General features: G+C 38.2%; 4 protein-coding genes and 1 non-coding gene across 10 annotated transcripts in view; 2 read left to right on the top strand and 3 right to left on the bottom strand.

Annotated features, from left to right (window-relative positions):
* Positions 1 to 9,782, bottom strand: part of LOC105380763 — a 31,720-nt gene extending 21,938 nt beyond the window's left edge. For 2 of the 4 annotated variants that reach the window (XM_038108205.2, XM_038108207.2), the window contains exons 1-2: positions 9,392 to 9,780; positions 4,407 to 4,591 (exon numbers count right to left, since the gene is read on the bottom strand). In XM_038108205.2, the coding sequence (XP_037964133.2) occupies positions 4,407 to 4,591; positions 9,392 to 9,446 (240 nt within the window). In that variant the 5' untranslated portion in view covers positions 9,447 to 9,780. Of the gene's footprint in view, positions 1 to 4,406; positions 4,592 to 9,391 lie in introns of all 4 variants that reach the window. The other 2 variants (XM_048625661.1, XM_048625663.1) reach the window with 2 other exon arrangements.
* A 992-nt stretch (positions 9,783 to 10,774) lies between these two features.
* Positions 10,775 to 12,944, top strand: LOC105398656 (UDP-xylose and UDP-N-acetylglucosamine transporter). The gene is made up of 4 exons (XM_011570814.3): positions 10,775 to 11,138; positions 11,244 to 11,365; positions 11,753 to 12,020; positions 12,224 to 12,944. Exons 1-4 carry the CDS (start codon positions 10,974 to 10,976, stop codon positions 12,593 to 12,595), a joined length of 927 nt encoding a protein of 308 aa, XP_011569116.3. The 5' UTR covers positions 10,775 to 10,973; the 3' UTR covers positions 12,596 to 12,944.
* Positions 12,945 to 13,105: 161 nt separating this feature from the next.
* LOC119691223 (RNA-binding protein 1) lies at positions 13,106 to 16,258 on the bottom strand. Of its 3 annotated transcripts, none has more exons than XM_038108135.2 (5): positions 16,117 to 16,258; positions 15,708 to 15,916; positions 15,276 to 15,350; positions 14,091 to 14,237; positions 13,106 to 13,504 (listed from the first exon to the last, which is right to left on the bottom strand). In XM_038108135.2, the coding sequence occupies exons 2-5, from the start codon at positions 15,914 to 15,916 to the stop codon at positions 13,498 to 13,500; spliced, it is 438 nt and encodes a 145-aa protein (XP_037964063.1). In that variant the 5' UTR covers positions 16,117 to 16,258; the 3' UTR covers positions 13,106 to 13,497. The 3 variants fall into 3 exon arrangements, 2 of the variants coding, with proteins under 2 accessions (XP_037964063.1, XP_037964064.2); XR_005253861.2 differs by lacking the exon at positions 13,106 to 13,504 and adding an exon at positions 14,589 to 15,098; XM_038108136.2 differs by lacking the exons at positions 15,276 to 15,350; positions 15,708 to 15,916; positions 16,117 to 16,258 and adding an exon at positions 14,589 to 14,899.
* On the bottom strand, positions 13,651 to 13,784 carry LOC119691323. The gene has a single exon (XR_005253896.1). It is a non-coding gene; the product is annotated as a small nucleolar RNA SNORA53 (small nucleolar RNA).
* Positions 16,259 to 17,130: 872 nt separating the features above from the next.
* On the top strand, positions 17,131 to 18,895 carry LOC105398655 (zinc finger protein 595). The gene has a single exon (XM_048626055.1). It carries the CDS (start codon positions 17,474 to 17,476, stop codon positions 18,815 to 18,817), a length of 1,344 nt encoding a protein of 447 aa, XP_048482012.1. The 5' UTR covers positions 17,131 to 17,473; the 3' UTR covers positions 18,818 to 18,895.
* The last annotated feature ends 509 nt before the right edge of the window (positions 18,896 to 19,404 follow it).

Raw genomic sequence — 19,404 nt, 5'->3', positions numbered from 1 at the left:
AGCTTGTGTCAACATTGGGCGCAGCTGATTGGCTGAAATTATGTTGCGCGAGCGCAGCCAGTGTCCTCATTTGTCCTTTATTAAATTAAACATCCAAAGAGTAAACTTCAAATATCATGGCGATGACGACGTGACGTGCGTTCAATCACGTCATGAGCTTATGAGATTCCGAGGTAAATTATATCGAAGAGATGCAGTGTAATACTTGTGCAATATTTAATGATCTACACAAATTAGTGCACGTCAGCTGGAAGAAATCTACTATAGGAGTCTGAGAGGGGATCTGGTGGGTAGGTAGGTGGGTAGGTACTTTATACCTAACAAAAGTAGGTTCTTACTTAACTAAGTTACTTAAGCTACAAAAACCTGCCACCCATCCGCGAGGATCGCAGAAGGGAACGATAAATAAAGATAAAAAAATACCTACGAAAGAAAACATACAAAGAAGTACGCATTAATTAACAGTTAATTCACAAGTTCCTGTTTCCAAATGAAACCAGGACGAGGACTCGAATTGATTCGAATGAAACAATCAAAGCAATTAATTCACAACTTGAACGATTCACTTTTTGCCGCAGAGATGGCGTTCACGGCAATTGCACTCATATTGCCTGAAACAGAAGGCGAATACAGTGCAATTATCACTTCGTGGTTGCAACAACAGGTGGCGCCCATTGAAAAGGGAGCCGTAAAGATTGTGAGATTAAAGCATGAATTCCATTGTGAAGTGGAGGAGAAATGCTAAAAGTGTGTGTGACTGTGTGTGCGTTCAGGCCGTTAGTTGCAAGTTGCTGAGCTATTTTTGGATCGGAACCAGTGTGGCGGGTCCAAGATGGCCGGCTATGTAGAGCCTTCGTGAGTATTCCGAGACGACTATTTTAGGTTTTACACATGTTCTGGGCCTAGAATACAGATAAGGGTAGTGGGCGGCAGAATCTACGGTTAACTAGACTTTTTAACTAGATTGCGTAATAATTTTAAATGTATTCTATTCTTTGTAGGGGTGTTAGTGCCTGCACCCTGCATCTGGCTCTCTCGAATGCAACATTTTGTTCATCTATCTTACTAATCTTGAACAATTTCCCACCACGCTAGTTCTTTGCGGGTTAGATGTGCTAAATCGAGATGTGAAGATTTCCTCGCCATGTATTCCACATGGTATAATTGAGTATAAGTACTTAAATATATTATTTCTAAAGAATTCATTGGTACATGGCAGGATTCGAACCCAACGTGTCCTAACGTGTGAGAGTCGAGACCATCCGTTACACCACCACAACTCAATATCGATTTAGGTAGGTATACTTAGTTGGTTTTCAATGAACTCTGATTGGACTTTGTTCAGCCGGATGTGCCTCAGACTATCCGATACTACTGCTGCTAGTAGTCTACCTCAATTGTATCGATAATCATCATCATCATCACAACCCACAGCCCATCACGTCCACAGGTCCCCACTGCTGGGACATAATCCTTATCCTAACTAATATTATAAATGCGAAAGTAACTGTGTCTGTCTGTCTGTCTGTTACTCTTTCACGCCAAAACTACTGCCCCCCTGCCCCTACTCTTGAAAGGCAATGTATTGCGTCTGTCTTGCATTCTCAACATTAAAAAAATCATAACTTCAATGTAAAATCGATTTTACAAAAAGTAAAAATACTAATATGTTCAGCTAGGTAAGTACAGTATTTAGATTTACGATGACTGTAAAAGAAAAACAATGTATAGGCCTTCAAAAAGCCTAAATTAATGGCTGTGTTCATTGAAAAACAAGCTTTGTTTGGCGCGTGTTACCATGGCAACCCATGTTTTACCGCCATTTTGAATCACAAATCACAATAGAGCAATTCCGGGTTAATAAATAACATTTTTAACCTGTTTTACGGCAAGCTGTGTTAGTGATGTCACTTAATATCTTTTCCTAACTATAGACACCTAAATAGCGTAGTAAATTTTATACATTACAGTTCACTACACATTTCATCCTAATCATAACTAATATTATAAATGCGAAGGTAACTGTGTCTGTCTGTCTGTCTGTTACTCTTTCACGCCAAAACTACTGAACGGATTTGAATGAAATTTATGGTATACAGATGGTCTAGACTCTGAGAAAGAACATAGGCTACTTTTTATCCCGAAATTCCCGCGGGAAAACTTTTTAAGGCGAAGCGAAGCTCACGGGAACAGCTAGTTAGGTACTTATACAAATAATAACTAGAGGTACAGATGATATTAATTGCATTTATAAGGCATAGCTTATGAGCATGTAATGTAACTATGTATTTACCTAGTAAGTATACCTAACTATCGATAACATTAAATCTAATGTGAATATTCATTAGCTTCAGTTATGTTTACGTCACGTCATGTTATAGTATGAGTCATGAACACACATCTCATGAATCTGAATAACATAACCAACATAGTAGTACATACAGATATACATATATGTACTTGCAATACAATATATGTACATATGTATATACTTACTTATCTATACCTAATAAGAAGGACGGGCCTCAGTCAGACATAGGTCCAAGATAGTACTAGAATTATCGAGAATTTCCTTAAATTATTATTATTAAATTCTTTATTGCACATAAATTAATATTGTACATAGGCGAACTTAATGCTAAAAGCATTCTCTTCCAGTTAACCTTGGGCGTTGTGGAGAAAGTGATAGGTAGTGCGAAAGACAATGAGGACAGTTTAATTTTGTTTAATAAATCGTACGGCAACTGCTATTAAGTCACCGCTTTCGGCTTAATTTTCCGAATATTTTCAAATTATAAGTACTTAAGTAAGTAAGAACATAGTTATAAATTAGAATAAACCAAAATTCCTACAACAGGTAACTGAGGTGGAGTCATAGACCGAACAAGGAAATGTCTTAAGTACCTACATAGGTAATAATTATTAATAACAAAACAATATCCTTTTCAGGAGACCTTTGTGCGATAACACTTTTACCGTTATCCAGGCATGAATCATGATGACCTACTTATACTTTTAACATAAAACAAAAGACTACTCCCTTAGATTATCAATATACGGACAAGATGGTGTGTCACATACAAAAGCAAAGCAAAAAACCCGTCCGCATTTTGTTTACTGTCCAAATGTTTTAACTATTCTCTGTGGGGGTGTAAGTACCTGCACCTGGCTCTCTCGAGCGGAACCTTTGTGAATATCCCCAAGGTCTAAACTGCCTTCCTAAGCTTGGACCATTTCCCACCACGCTGGTCCACTGCGGGTTGGTGGGTTCACATATCTAGATGTGCTAATTCTAGATATGCAGGTTTCCTCACGATGTTTTCCTTCACCGTAAGAGCGATGGTATACATTGTACTTAAGTTAAAAGAACTCATTGGTACATGTCAGCGCAGGGATTCGAACCCGCATCTCTTGTGAGAAGCGGGCGCTTACCCGACTGAGCTACCACCGCGTTTTAACTATTTTAAGTTCAACGTTCTAACCGAACAAATTCAAAATAAGATCTCAGGGTTAGATTGGGGTGTTATTTATTTGTCAAGACGTTTCTTTTGCATTAACACTCCATCTTGTTGCTATATTGTCAATCTAAGCCTACCTATCATCATATAACAAAAGGCTACTCTACTGTGTCGTTATAATTATAGTTACTTACTTACTACTTAGGTAACAAACAATACTAGCGGTATATATTTTATTATCCTACGTGTTACTCTTCTTATTACGTACTTGTCTAAGTTTATTTTTAGACTGCTAACTAGTCCTATAATTTTAAATACTACATATTTTATGGCTGCGAATCGTGGCTCGATGCATTTTAATGTGTTATTGTGCTAAATAGAATAATTTTATGAATACTTAAACTGGTTAAGTGTAGGTGTAGTACATCTTCCTGCCTACTTGGGTAAGTTAAGTACATATAGTAAATATATTATAAGGAACTACATGTATACGTAATATTAATCAATCGTTGCTTATTAATTTACATGGAACCTTTTCCTTTTAGGGTTTTCTCTCTGGCTAAATTCAGAATAAAAATACGTACTTACCTAATTCAGCGATCTCAAGCTCACATGCTGCTCAAGCACATCCACATAAACAGCACTGCTAAACATATCACACACAACACGTCCCCGGATTTATAACAGATGTAGCTGGTCCCTTCATCATCAGGGATCGCTATTTTAAAAACTCCGCCTGTATACTTTTAGGCGCAGGCCACCGTACCTAGTATTAGAACAAAGAAGAAATCTCAGTTTCTGCCAGGTTTAGAGCATTTATAATATCCAACATCAACATTTAAAATAAGGACCTAACTCTTTTTTTTTGCAAAAGCGTACCAATTGAAAAACAATACAAAATAGGTACTTAACTAAAATAAAAGACGGTGCCGCAAGATGGCCGCTCACCTTAACATCGATCAGTCTGACGGTGAACGCCGCCGCGTCGGGAGCCACCAGGCGCAGCTGGCAGGAGGCCCGGGACGAGGCCTGGGACGGCGGGCGGAGCAGCGCCAGCGCCAGGGCTCCCGTGGCCGATGCCCCGCCCAGCTCCACTTCTTTGGTGCGACCGCATAGTAGACTAGATGAGTGCCCTGGAAAAAAGAAAGTTTCGGTAATGAGACCCGAAGGAAGGCGTACGAGATAGTGTTGCCCAAATTCAGTCTTGGTCTTGCAGTCTTGGTCTTGTTCTTGCGTTTTTGCAAGACCAAGACCAAGAACAAGACCGCGTATTTTTAGCAAGACCAAGACCAAGACTGACCGTGCAAGACTTGAGCAAGAACAAGACATAGCCTGCAAGACTCTTGCGTCTTGCAGAGCGCTATTTCACTGAGTAGTTAGGTGTAACAGTTCGGTGTATAGGTAAGTACGCTTAGGAATTCTATGAGATGCAAAAAACTGTATCAAAGAAAATGAAAAACTGGACCTATGCGCATTACGACTAATACCATAAACATAGCGAATAAAAAAATATCTATTAAAATCAAAAAGTAAACTTTAATAAATAGTAATAGACTAATAGGTAATTGCAAGACTTGCAAGACTCTTGCTGCAAGACCAAGACCAAGACCAAGACTGGGAGCGCAAGACCAAGACCAAGACCAAGACCAGGTGTATTGGCGCAAGACCAAGACCAAGACCAAGACCAGGTGTATTGGCGCAAGACCAAGACCAAGACTGGCTAAGTCTCGTCTTGTTCTTGCATTTGGGCAACACTAGTACGAGAGGAAGACCAGGAAAGACGTGGCTTGATTGCGTGAAAGAAAATATGAGAGAGTGTGGAGTGAATGAGGATAGGGTAAAATGGCGTGACATAACGTACAGAGCCGACCCTAAATATAAAAGGATAAGGATAATATAAAGGATAAGGCAAGGAAGCAGAAGATGAGTGCCCTGGAAAGAGAGACTTGGATTCAATGATCTTCGGGATGATCCCGTAATCAGCTTATGCCAAACATTTAATCCTCTCCTCTTGTTAAGGAGACCCTCCAATGTCATGAGATTCATAGATAATTTGCCCATATTAATTATATCCATATAGTTAATAACCATAGAGTAGGTAGTCGATCGTAATGGAATTAAAAATCTGATGAAAAAGTTAAATGCATTCTTATATTTTTTAAGTATGCCCCACTTATTGACCTAAATTAATACCTAATGAGGTTGTACAAATGGATTTACGAAACTCTGAAGGATATTTGCAACAGTTGGAAAAATTAACGGCTCGATAATGAATCTAATTATAACTTGGGGGATATCTGGCAATAGACTTCTAACTTGCACCTACTTAGCCTTAGCCATCACATACGAAGAAGTTGCTAATGTGAAATAATATAAATAGGTAGATATACTTAGTAGTTATTCAGCTATCTAGACCGTGTCTAGTCTGTAAATGTTTTACCCTTACAATTGAATGGAAATTGAAAGGTTATTTTTAAAGTAATTCATCGTAACTAGGTCGCTGACTATCATCAATGGTAATGTACTGTCAAAAGGTATTCACCGAGCCTGAAATAATATTACACAGAAATCACCGTGCTAATCAAAATTTGTGCTATTTTTCTACGCTACGCCGTATAATATTTTGATAATGAGATTATTTACATTAGGTGGCCTATATCGATTGTCTGCCTAGACTAGCTAACTAAATCCAGGTGCAATTTGGCAAATAGATTGACAACAGTCGTAGCCGCTACTATACTACACTATATACTAGGTGAACCCCAATACAGTACACAGACACTGACTAACACAATGCTAATGAATGATGCTCGTGGTTTTGGAACTGTTTCAAAACTTTTATTGTCGGTATATGAACTGTCAACATCTTCACTCTAATTATCTGTTTTAGCTACACTCACCAGATTTTTCTTTATGTACTTATATTTATATTTTTATCTATAGGTCACTGCCCTGAAAATTATGTTGGTTACTGGATTGTGCAATTATCATAATTTTTTACAATAAGTAAGTACTTATGAATTACAACCATTGCGGCCGATTGATTTCAACTATTTGCGCAGAAGGGCTAGTACGGGGCGCATTTAAGACGTGATAAGCGTTTTGCATCGCGCTCACTCGCATCGCGCAGCCTCAAGAGCGAGCGCGACGGAGAACTCTTTATCACGTCTTAATAGCGCCCCGTGCTACAGGGCCAGGAGTGGATCACTATATACACCACAACTACACACATAAATAAAGCACTGTCCTAACTATCCAATATCATGGTTCTTCTCACGTCACCCAACCGGCTTAAAAGACATAAGTAATTATAAATAAATATAAAAATCCTATCACTATCCTGCGCTTATCAAGGCTAAGATAGCCCTATGATAATCAAATTAACTTTGATTCTGTGCCGCCGATCCTATGCAAGTCATTAACTTTCTATTTTGCAATAGTGAAAGTGTCTCCTAGCTAGGTAACACGACTATCTGGATGCTATTGCCACTGCCTACATGTAGGCACTGTAATTCGCGAACAAAGGTATTTTGACATTCATTGGTAAACATAATAAAATTATTGCGGTTAGACCGTGAACTGGTGGATGCCAAATGGTGCAGAGGTGTTAGTCTCAACTACCCGCCTTTAGAATCGCCTGTACTGTATGTGTCGGATCGTAGCAACCTTTGCGTACTTAATTTTCTTAATTTGTATTTTTGTCTGTATATGTTTTTTGTATGCAATAAAGTGTCTATAAATAAATAAATCAGTAGCAGGAATATAACAGTGCCCATTTTTAATTGAATTCTATCTAGATACCGCTGGTAGTGGTTGTTGGATATAGAGTGCTTATTTTTGGAAAAATTAAGGGACTACACTTAGGCTGATGATGGTGAAGAAATAAGTTCCAGAAAAACAAGAGTAAAGTAAGTAATATACACCAGTGACATATTAATCAATAACAATCCTGTTAGCAGACAAGTGATGGTCAAAGCAATAAAAGGAAGTCATAGAAGTGGTTACAAAATTAGGCCTCACCCAAGGCCCACGGCCTATTAGCCAGAAATAATTATTTTATACATGACGGAAATTGTAAATTCATTTACTTATTGCAGCAATAATGTTCCTTATAGTTTTCCTAGATTCGTATTTTTGGTTATTTATGGTGGAATATTTCAGTAAACTAATAAATGGAACGGACATCATTGACCCTGAAAATAGGTGTCAATTGAATGTAAGTTGTTACGAGACCACAGTCGGTCCATTGCCGATACATTGTTGTTATTAAGAAGCATAACTCATAACACGATGGATCTAGAATTTGTTCACAGCTGGCTTCTACATATAACTACTGTCTACTGCGTAAAGAAAAATACCTACTGGTTTGGAAATAGCAGTTAAACGCGATTACACTTTTGTAGGTACTTTGGCAAACTAAACAACTGTCAAGCTTTGAAAGGTGCTTTGTTTGTTTGACAAGGTACAAAAGTGCATTCGCTGCTAACTTCAGAACTACCAAATGTAACTAGAATACATAAAAACCAGATAAAGAGCAACAATGGCCAGTGTAGCCAACAAAACGTAGTGTTCTTTTCTCTATGCAATGGCAGGTAGGGCACAGAACCGAGAATGTGTGATCTGAATTTTCCGAGCTACACCACCGACTGTCTCGACATCCGGGCTGGTTCTCATGGCTGTCCCCATTCCCAGCTCGAGACATGTGCTGGAACAGTTACCTGCTGGCCAATGCAGGTTTATGGGCTGAGGATGCCGTTACTGCTACACTTTTGTGCCCAATGTACGCCATGGCCGGGCTGCGCTAATAGCCAATAGAAAAGCCTTTTTGGGCTCAGTGCCTGAAAAGACGGATGCCCCTAGAACTTAATAAAGGGTGGACCCAATTATCAGCACTTTGAGAGATAGTCCTACTACCCGTTAAACATTTTGACTTAGTAACTTCGTTGATCTAGTCTTAAAAAGCGTTAGTAAACAATAACTTCTGTAGATTCGAATATTTTATTTGGATTTCACTAAAACGAGGATGGTCAGTGGTTATGGTTAGTGATAACTGCTATGCCGACGGTCCCGAGTTTGATTCCCGGCCGGGGCAGATATTTGTTAAAATTCAGATATTGGCCTCAGGTGTGTGTGTGTGTGTGTGTGTGTTGGAAGAAGATGGGCTATGTGTTTATGTTTAGTAAGTAAGGTACCCTATTAATCGTATTATTAACGAAGTTTACAAGGGTGGAAAAGATAAAACAAGAAATCATTATCATCCGAACTTATACCTCACTTGAAATATTTTATATTTTGTAGGTAGGCTATGTTTATATAATGAAAGAAACCTTGTTTACTGCTTCGTTTGAAGAAAAAAAGGTGATCACCGACCCTACATAACAGCTCCATAAACAGGCATTTTCCTCAAGCAATTAATTGATCTGAGTAATAATTACTAATTACATTAATAATATCCCAAGACAGTCGTGACTACGGACGTAGAGTAAAAAAACCGGCAAAGTATGAGAGGCTATTTAATTTAATCAGCTTAGAAAAATCTCCAACTTAGAGCCGGTTTTTTGATCCGTAGTCAACTTTAATCATTAGTCAAGTTCAAGTCACTGGTTTTAAACTAATGGTTGCGATTTTTGTTTTTGACCAAGTTGCTGTCGAGTTAACTTTGGAAAAAAGGTTCTTAATATAACATGAGGGTGAACATAAAATGCCACGAAGGGTGGTAAGAAAGAAAAAGTGGAGAGGAAAACATTGTGAGGAAACATGCAATGTCTGGTGATCCGTGGGGATGATCCCAGCGTAGCATGGGAGATATTTGTACCTACCTACCTACCTATAAGTACCACAAAGATTCCATTCGAGTGATCCAGCCAGCCACTTACAGTAGGATCTACCTACCTTACACACCCACGAATATAATGGAATAGAAAATAGCTTACCCGCAGGGACTGTATAGAGGAGTACTGCACAGATAAACAACAATCCTGTCAACATTTTTCTATTAGTACTAATTTGTACACGTTCAACATACGCTCCGATACGAGAACACTTCTCATTGTGTTGTCAAATAAAAAATAACACTTAACACAAACTGTTGCACTGATTTAAAAATAAAACTGTTAATTTCTACACTAATTAAAAATTACAGTTGACGCCACTTTCTAATTCACTGTGATGATTAGTGCACATGTGTTTTCGTAACTAAATTGGCATATCATTTTGGCGGGAGAGCGCGGCGCGACCGCAGCAGTTGGCGCGACGGGGCGGACTCGACTGACGTGAAGACTTGTTTGGCTGCTCGAGCTCGAATCGAAAGCAAGTTTGTTCAACGAGACGGTTGCCTGGCAAAAGTTGCGTGGAGGTTGTGTTGCGACGCGGCAGTTGCCACGACTACTCCAAACAAGATCACTAACCACTAACCACATTTACCAACAAAGGTTCTTGGACTTACTGCATGCTGAATCCAGATGTAACTACCTAGTCTACTAGGTTCATGTTAGTACCTTAGCGGTAGGCAGGTCAGTCGGGTTTCCTCACAGCAGAGATGCGGGTCCAAAAAGTACAATGTATACCTAGTTACCAGTGTACTTACGGGGAAGGAAAACATCGTGAGGATACCTGCATACAGGTACATAGATTTAGCACATCTAATTCATTCATTCATTAATTAATTTAACTAATACACATTTAACATTTGAAACACTGCGATTCTTACAATAGGCAAGCCTGTGACGTGAGGATCAGATTACGGGGTTTATTATCTATCGGGTTTATTGCCATAATCTCCACGCTTGTTAGGCAGCGCTTGGAGATTATTTCCTAGACCCGAGAGAAAAGCTCAGATTAGGGCGAGTCCCCATTGCTGCATGCTACGACATGTCATGTTCCTTGGACATGACGCACCGTAGCAATAAGGCCATCCCGGCATGTGTGAGGCACCAGGGCATACATATTACATAAAATAAACTATACTACCATCTTTTACTACTAATATAGGTAGTCTATGCCCCAGGATAAGTTAATTATCTCTTCATCATCATGATCAGTCAATGGTCAGTTGGTACTTTATCTTTAGTACGTAGGCTCTCTAATCTGTGATAGTCAGCCACTGCTGGACATAGGTTTTCTCCCAAGGAACGCCACTTAGAGGAGCGCCACAATACTCAGTCTTCGGCCTTCCTTTCCGAGACAAGTTATAAATCCCAAAACATCATAATAATAACATCCATCCGCCCACACAAACAAAACTGTGAAAAGAACGGACCCAAAACTTACGACTTGACAGTAACTTGTGACAGTTGACTTGACACTGACAGTAACTTTTATTTTCATTTTATTTGTTTTGTGTCGTGGCCGTGTAATTTTCTTCGTCAAACTTTATCTATTGTTTTACATAAATTAGAATCTAATTGAATAACTGGTCCGATAAAAATGTGAGACGTGGATATTAAAGGACTTTTTGTAACATGTTTATTTAAAACACTTTATTCTAAATTCGGGATACACACTCTTACTATCATCATGTTTAATAAAACTATACTTAAAGTTTTTACTTGTTGTTGTGCTAGCGCTTTTCTCATGGAAATATTGATGAGCAGAGCCCCTCAATGCACACTTCTTATAACATGTCTCCAATTTCTATTAGTAACTGTAAAGGGTTTCATTTTTACCACGAAATTTTTAACGGTAAGTTAATTTCTCATTTTTATAAAACTGTGTGGTTGTGTATATATTTAATATGTTTGTGTCTTGCGTATGTTGCTTATTTACAGCTTTCCGTTTTGTTTTCAGGTAAAGTCTAAAATACCTGTGAAAGAGTATTTTCTTCTTGTGGCTTTATTTTTCGTTACTAGCGTTTCAAATAATTATGTTTACTACCTGCATGTCCCCTCCACCCTGCACATGATCATAAGGTTTGCCAACTAACTTTTATTTACTTTAAGGATGATGAGGGGGAGGCCCCATTGGTGCCTTGCATTGCATCATCCCATAGGAACGGTCATATAAAATATGTAGCAGCGATAATGCAACACACCCATGGAGCCTCATCCTTTAGTACACCAAACAGCCATGCCAATGCAGCAAATCAAAGCATATTAGTATTTTTATAGTTCATCACTATGTCAAAACTCTAGTGGAGTTAACATACTGTGTTATCCTTTGCAAGTCTAGCACAGTTAGCACTCAAGGTGCAAGTCGTAATAAAGATGTATGGAGTTATGGACTCATTATTTTCTTTACATTTTGTTAGAATTGCCTCTGACATCCTCACTAAACCTCAACATATCTATTACTCTCAGGTCAGCGTCCACCCCGGCTAGCATGCTAGTCTCATGGCATGCCAAGAAGCAGGCCCCCAAGCTCAGCAGTGCTGTCGGTTCACTCCTCATTAGTGTAGGTGTCCTCCTGGCTATGTACGGGGGAGCCACCGTAGCCGAACAACAGAAAGGAACATTCTTCTATTGGTGCATCGGTGTTGGAATCCTACTGACCACGTTAATCACCGGAGCCTACACTGGGCTGCAACAAGAACTACTGTATACCAAATATGGAAAGCATCCAGATGAGGTTAGTCACATGTTTTCCTTCTAAAATATAATTTGAGTAGGAAAATCTACAGATTTGAGGAAAGATGGTATAAAAAACCAAGGATGTGTTACGCAACCATTTGACATAGCATGTAACAAACAATAAAAAAAATTCCTCCTCAGTCCTCACAGCTAGATTAAATTTTAAATGGTGTTTTACACAAACTATTTTTTAATTTACAGATGATGTTCTACACGTACGCCATACCGCTTCCAATGTTCATGGCAATGTACCCTCAGATGGCAGAAAGCACAAGCTCGCTACAATCTGACACCTGGGTGCTGATAGCAGTCAATATCATGTGTCAGTACTATTGCACCAACTCCGTCCATGTTCTATCAACGAAAGAAACCTCTGTAACCATTAATTTAATTTTAACTTTAAGAAAATTTATGTCACTGTTGATATCTTCCTTAGTTTTTAAGAATAATATCACATATTTACATGTGGTGGGATCTGTTTTGGTGATGATTGGAACATTTATTTATTTTGATTGCTTTACAAGTAGAAAACAGAGACCTGTCACTGCTCAAGACTGGAGGAAAAATAAGTAGATAAAGGAATTGAGTTTCAGACACTCAATACCGACGATATACCACTTTTTGTAAGGCGTTGATGATCGGCGTGATTTTACAGCCACGCTGATAGATAAAAAAATATTTATCTAATGATCTAAAGATTCTAAAGCGATCGTTCCTGAGAATCCTGAGTCACGCTGATGGTAGGCGCCGAATCAGCGTGACTGTAAAACTAATATAATTATATTGTTGTACACAAAATAGCTTTTATTTAGAAAAATATGTGATAACTTGCAAAGCAAACTCATCATTCCGTCGATAACCATGTTTTGTGATATAATTTTATATAATGTTGTTTCGTTTTTTTTCATCTAAACAAATCAAAGATATATATTTACATTTAAAAATAAGATAAGTTTTTTTACTATTTACGTATCCAATTGCAATATAAGGTGCCTGTATTTTTTTACTAAATTATGGATTCAGAGAAAATTAATATTTGATTTATTTAAAAAGTATTTAGAAATTGTAAAATTATACAAATAATTATTTTTTTATAATTTATTTGAGTAGACTACAATAATTCCTATAATCTAAACTTATTTAATTGTTAAAGTTAGTAGGTACATAATAAAGTCGGATATATGTGTTCTACCCTTATCACTTGTACAATGATATTTCATCCATACATGTATACTTAGCGCTATACAATAAAATATACAAATAATCTGATAATTGCAACACAATAGAGTGAAGTAACTAAAATATCGTAAGCTACTGAGAAGACATTAATTGGCAACCAAATATAATTTACACATACATTTTCCTTTCACTCATACAAAATTTTGCTCACATTCAACCATTACACAATACACGTCTTATAATAAAGCCTATTCACTTTCTTATTACCCAGACACTCCTTTCAATTTTCTTCGGGTTTAGTATCTGAAAAAAATATAACATATAATTATAAATGCTTAAATAGTAATTGTAAAATTAATGTTTTACTTTAGCTTTTAACAGGATAAGTTGGATTATGAATGAATCATGCATTAACTGCAGACTTGGGTGACAAATAAAACATAACTACCATGTTCCCCATTCCAAGCCAAGTGATATCTATAAAGATGCCACATATCAGTCTCAGATTGGAGGTATCATGCTGTAGCACACTTATGACTCAAGCGTTTCACATTGAAAATGAAACGGATCTAAGGAGCGTGCAAAATGCCATGGCGAGTGACCCGATAGTTCACGGGTTCGAATACAATACCGACGTCGTCACTAACCTACATATCTTAGTTTTTCTTTAAATGTATAAGTGTACAGTTCACGGGTTCGAATACAATACCGATGTCGTAAGTAACCTACATATCTTAATTTTTCATTAAATGTATAAGGGTAAGCTGTAATGTTGTATAAATAATAACACTATGCTCAGAAATTCGACTAGCACAGTCTGTAGTTCCTCAGAAGGACAGTGTCGTGGAGCAGTGGACGATTATGTGCAGATCATGATGGGAGTGTTTACCTGCTCCTGCTGTCAGAGCGGCTGCGACGGGGCGAGGGCGAGCGGCGGCGGGGGGAGGGCGAGCGACGGCGCGGGGAGGGCGAGCGGCGCGGCGACCCCGAGCGCCCGCGGGAGTACGAGCGCCGCCGGGGGCTGCGGCTGCGGGACCTGCGCCACAACCACACGTTACATAACTACCAAGCTACACGCAACTTACCTGTTGAAAACAACCCGACGGAAATGTCTCCAAATAATTTAGTTTCAGTACCAAATATATGTATACTTATTTTTGGTTTATAATGGAATATTTGGATCGGTCAATTTATAAATTAATTGGTTCTAGGACATTTCCAACGGGTTACACATATTATATGTAGTACATCCAAATTATAATTTATATTAGATATTTACTTTCTAATCAGTTAAAGGAATTTTTTGAATTCACTGAACACCTAATCTTTATGATTACTAATAGTCAAATAAGGTAAGGAAGTGCTAAATATAGGACAAATAAAGTACCGAGACTTGATGAGCCTGATGCGTTGGTTGACTGCTGTGAGGCTGCGGTGGGTCGAAGGGTTTACTACTGTTGACCGACTATTTTCAACATATCTTCCGTTGTGCAGCAGATATTGGAAGATGCGAGAGATACTGTTGCTTTGCACGTGGCAAGTTGACTGTTGCTGTTTTTTGCTTGAAGCCTCGGTGATGTTGAGAGTGTGCAGTCGGTGAAGCATCAGGGAATTGCAGAGGTTCTGGACCAGATGGGGCAGTGTCTTACACTGACAGTAATTTGTTGCTCACAGTTAGGTCCATGAGGATAAGGTTTAGGTGACAGCGGTGAGGAGAGGGATGTAGTTATTGGAGGCTGCTGCCGCACGCAGTCGATTGGCGAGACCGTTGAAGCCGGCGAGGATGTTGCTGAGAGCGTTGGTCACGGATGTCTTATTGAAGGTTGTATACGAGCCGTTGTGGTGAACAGATGTGGTGAGGCAGTAGGTGTGTTGGTGGTTGGTTGATAAAATGGACCTGCAAACGTTCCAACACCCACCACATTTAATTTCTACAAAAATTCTTTATAAGACAATAAATAAAATGTAAAGTTTTGTTTTTGATATTAATTTATAGAAAGGTATTTTTGCTAAATCATAAAGTAACCGTTTAATTAGTATGTACAAAGCATCAAAACTAGGAAGTGGTGTATACCTGGAGACTCTGCGGCCGTCTCTGCGTGTGCGCCCACTGGACATTTCCACACGGATGCGGGTACCACAACAGCGTCTGGAATAGAAAACCACCAAATATAAAGTAAAATTTAATATTTTGAATACGGAAACAAATCTAGGCTGATTGAAAGATACGTAAAAGAATAAATGTTCCCCATTCCAAACCAAGTGATATCTATAAAGATGCCACATATCAGTCTCAGACTGGAGGTATCATGCTGTAGCACACTTATGACTCAAGCGTTTCACATTGAAAATGAAACGGATCTAAGGAGCGTGCAAAATGCCATGGCGAGTGTCCCGATAGTTCACGATGAATCCAGCCAATATGGCCGAGCCCTCGTGCGACCAAATCGATAGTACAATACCTAAGTCGTAACTAACCTAAAAGTATAATGGTGGAAAGACTCACGTTCCATCTAATCCTCTGACGGCATCTTCAGCATCGCGCGTGTCCTCAAATTCGACAAACGCAAAGCCTGGCGGGTTTCGCGCCACCCATACGTTGCGGATGGTCCCATATTTCGCAAACACTTTCTCAATTTCATACTTGGAAGCGTTAGTGCCTAGGTTACCCACGTAGACCTTGCACGAAAGATCCCACTCTCGGTAACGGGACATCTGGAAAGGTACAAATAAAACTATAGTATGATTTACTTCAGGCACACGAAGAGTGAGGATAGGGGAATCTATTTTTAATCTCGGACTTGAGCAACGTCGGACGCCATATTAATGAACCAGTCCAACGCTAAGTTTATTCAAATTACGAAGAAGCTATACAAGAGAATTTAATAAAATATGATTACTATAATGATGCTTACATTATGAAGTTATAGAACAAGACAAGGCACAAGATTAGATTTAAATAATCGTTTTTTTACACAAGGAAAGGAAGGACGACAAAGAAAACGCCACGCAACCACCACACCAACGCAACGCCAGTGTTGCCAGTCCCATAGAATCATAGAATAGAACCATTTCGGACAGAAGTTTGCCTGAAAACCTCTGAAAACGGACGGTTTCTTATAAAAAGGGACGGTTTAAAAAAAATGTTAAGTGTATAAATCGGTAAGTGTATCAAATTCATAATGTTATTTGAAGTAAGTACAAATTTGGTTATTCAGAGTTAAGTATATAAGCCCCACAAAATATACATTATTCCGGTCAACCGTAAACTAATTCCAAAACTTAATTTTAAAGTTTTACTTTTTGCAAACAGGCGAAAACGCTCTCAGCCATATTTGGTTTTTAAATATGCTACTTGAATATGAGTCAAGTCAAATTCAGGACAATAAATGAGTAGATATTGAATTTACGAAACCAAAATATATTGATTTAGGCTAATTAAACTCCAGGATGGTAGCATAATTATTATTTACCAAAAATATTATTACTAATCTGTGCTGTGTCAAGAATTTTTCCTCGATTTGCACCCGTTCATATTTTTTTTTGTACATGTTCTTCATATTCGTTGAATGTTTAAAAAATTATGGGCGAAATAAAGTAAATGAGCGCGTTCATAAAAAGATTCCGAACTTATTGCGTCCTAAAAGGGACGGTGGATGCAAAGGGACGTCGAGGGGACGGTTCAGCGTCAAAAAGGACGAAAATCGTCCCTTTTAGAACGAACTGGCAACGCTGGCAACGCCAGCCAAGCCAGCATAGAGAAAAGAACACTACGTTTGTGTGACCACATTTAAATAAATAAAACTAGATTATGCTAGTACAGTACAACTTGGTTAAATTCTGCCAAACACAGCTAAACATTTATTTTACTGCCAGCCCAAGGCCAGCCCTCAGTTTTCATGACATAAAAGTATCAAGTTGTGTATCAATGTGGCCGCAGGTAGATTTCTAATTTTGCTGTCGTTTCTTTAGACCTCTTTCGCTGGCCAAGCTCTATTCACGATTACACGACACTGGCAGATGTTGATGACAAAACCACAGAATAGTTTGGTTGGAAAATGACTATTTGTGACAGTTTGACAGACTGCGTCACTGCTGCGACTGCGACGCGTTTGTTTACGTTTATTTATTTTGATTTTCTTTTAGTAAATTTTCATTATTTGCATTTGCAAGTGATCTCATTGAAATAGAAGAATATGATATCGTAATTTATAAATCATAACAATAAATGAGCTTGAACATGTGTTGATATTTAAGTAGGTACCAATAAAGATGCCGAGGCTACGAAAGACAGAAAATTTGGATAGCTTAACTCTACCCCTGTGTAGAGCATGTCTTCAGCAATGCAGTGAACAATATTCTTCGCTATATGACTCTATACAAGACGCTCCTATCCATGAGCACATCACTTCTCTAGTTGACATTAAGATCTCGGAAAATGACGGATATCCACAAGCAATATGTCGCTGCTGCCTTCAGGATCTGCAGGTGGCCATTAGCTTCCGGCAGAGATGTATAAATACAAACAGCAGTCTCAGGGATTCTGAAGTTTTAACTGGATTGGAAACACTCAGTCCAGTTAAAAAAGAAGAGATATACCAAGATGAACATGATGATGATAAATATGAACCAATCTATGAAGATGACGAAGAACATACCAGTGAGGTACAAATAAGAATTGACACAAGTCAGCTTCAGTTATTTAACAAAGCACATAACACTAAATCCCACAAATCATTATTTGAGTGCCATGATTGTGGAGAAGTATTCAAGAGTAAATTTAAACTGCAGATGCACTGGAAAAAGATTCATACCACACCACAGGAATATAAGTGCCACATTTGCAAAAGAATATACAAAAATTCACTTTCATTTAATAGACATTTGAAAGAAATTAAAAAGAAAGTTTGTGTAAACCTTCAGGATATGACGGTTGAGGGAGAGGGTAAAGGACGGACATTTTGTTGTAAAACATGTGACTATTCAACTAAAGTGGGTTGTTACATAAGAAAACATGTTTTGATACATTCTAGTGTGAAAATGTATTCCTGTGATATGTGCGACAAGTCATTTAAACAATATTCATCACTGTATTCCCATAGAAAATACACACATAAACTATGTAATGAAGAATTCAGTTGTCACATGTGCGGCAAAGTATATGTAGGAAAATTAAATTTAACAAGACACTTATTGACAAGCCATAGGGGTAAATTCCAATGTGATATCTGTAAGAAAGAATTTAAGTCTAAACATAATATAACAATGCATATGAAGAGGCATAGTGGTAATAAGACTTACAAATGTAAAATCTGCAGCAAAACATTTTATACATTAGGGGAGAAAATAGGCCACATACAAAATGTACATGAAAAGAAACTCTATCATTGCAAGTTTTGTGATTACAAATGCCATAAGAGTGTTAAAAGGCATCAGATGATGCACACAGCCAACAATGTAGCATGTAAAGTTTGCGGGAGATTTTTTGAAAGCCAGCGTTATCTAGACAAACATGCTGAAGTACATGGTGATAAGAAGTTTTCCTGCCACATTTGTAATCATAAATTCCTCCGCAAAGACTCCATACGATACCATATGGCTACTAAGCATAAATAAAAAATATATTGTTTCCAATCCAATCTGTGAATGTTTCATTTTACCTTGAATATAAGCTAGATTGCTTCTCAAACATATGTATCATAAAATAACAAGTACTTACAGTAATACTAGTACTAGTACTCCTTTCTATGATAAGTACCCATATAACACTGTCACACACATCACAATGTACCTATCCACCCAGTGCCTTGCAGTTACAAACTGGTTACCTACAATAAGTACTAAAGGCATTATCTTGCTTATTTTTAGCAAATAAGATACTCACCAATTTCCCCTTGGTGTGACATCAGCATGGAGACCTTGTAGATAAAGAAGCGTGAGTACCTACCTCTAGAAGGTATGTACTCACGCATCTTTATATCTAGTCTAGATGCTGTTATGTAAGTACTTACTAGCAGAGTAGGGACCAGTCTGGGTGAACTTTGTAGGCGCCAAAGCGACTCGATTTAAGCTGCGTACAGACCGGCCCAACGAACGCCCAAAGGCCAACGAAACTCGTTCGTTTGGCCGGTATGTACGCAGATTTATAAAAATCTCACCTCTGAACAACTACAAAAAAAAAAGTCAAGTATAATTATAAGTCA

The sequence above is a fragment of the Plutella xylostella genome, chromosome 15, assembly GCF_932276165.1.
Source record: "Plutella xylostella chromosome 15, ilPluXylo3.1, whole genome shotgun sequence".
Lineage (NCBI taxonomy): Eukaryota > Metazoa > Arthropoda > Insecta > Lepidoptera > Plutellidae > Plutella > Plutella xylostella.
The sequence above is the reverse complement of the archived record's forward strand: the minus strand, read 5'-3'. Positions and strand labels throughout refer to the sequence as shown.

Bases quoted from the DNA above. Each gene is read 5' to 3' on its own strand.
- LOC105398656 (XM_011570814.3), top strand. From the start codon at position 10,974: ATGTTTAATAAAACTATACTTAAAGTTTTTACTTGTTGTTGTGCTAGC. The intron at 11,139-11,243 runs GTAAGTTAATTT...TTTTGTTTTCAG, and splicing joins TTACCACGAAATTTTTAACG to GTAAAGTCTAAAATACCTGT. The intron at 12,021-12,223 runs GTTAGTCACATG...TTTAATTTACAG, and splicing joins ATGGAAAGCATCCAGATGAG to ATGATGTTCTACACGTACGC.
- LOC119691223 (XM_038108135.2), bottom strand. From the start codon at position 15,916: ATGTCCCGTTACCGAGAGTGGGATCTTTCGTGCAAGGTCTACGTGGGT. The intron at 15,351-15,707 runs GTGAGTCTTTCC...TTTCTATTCCAG, and splicing joins GTCAGAGGATTAGATGGAAC to ACGCTGTTGTGGTACCCGCA. The intron at 14,238-15,275 runs GTATACACCACT...GTTGTGGCGCAG, and splicing joins GACGGCCGCAGAGTCTCCAG to GTCCCGCAGCCGCAGCCCCC.
- LOC105398655 (XM_048626055.1), top strand. From the start codon at position 17,474: ATGCCGAGGCTACGAAAGACAGAAAATTTGGATAGCTTAACTCTACCC.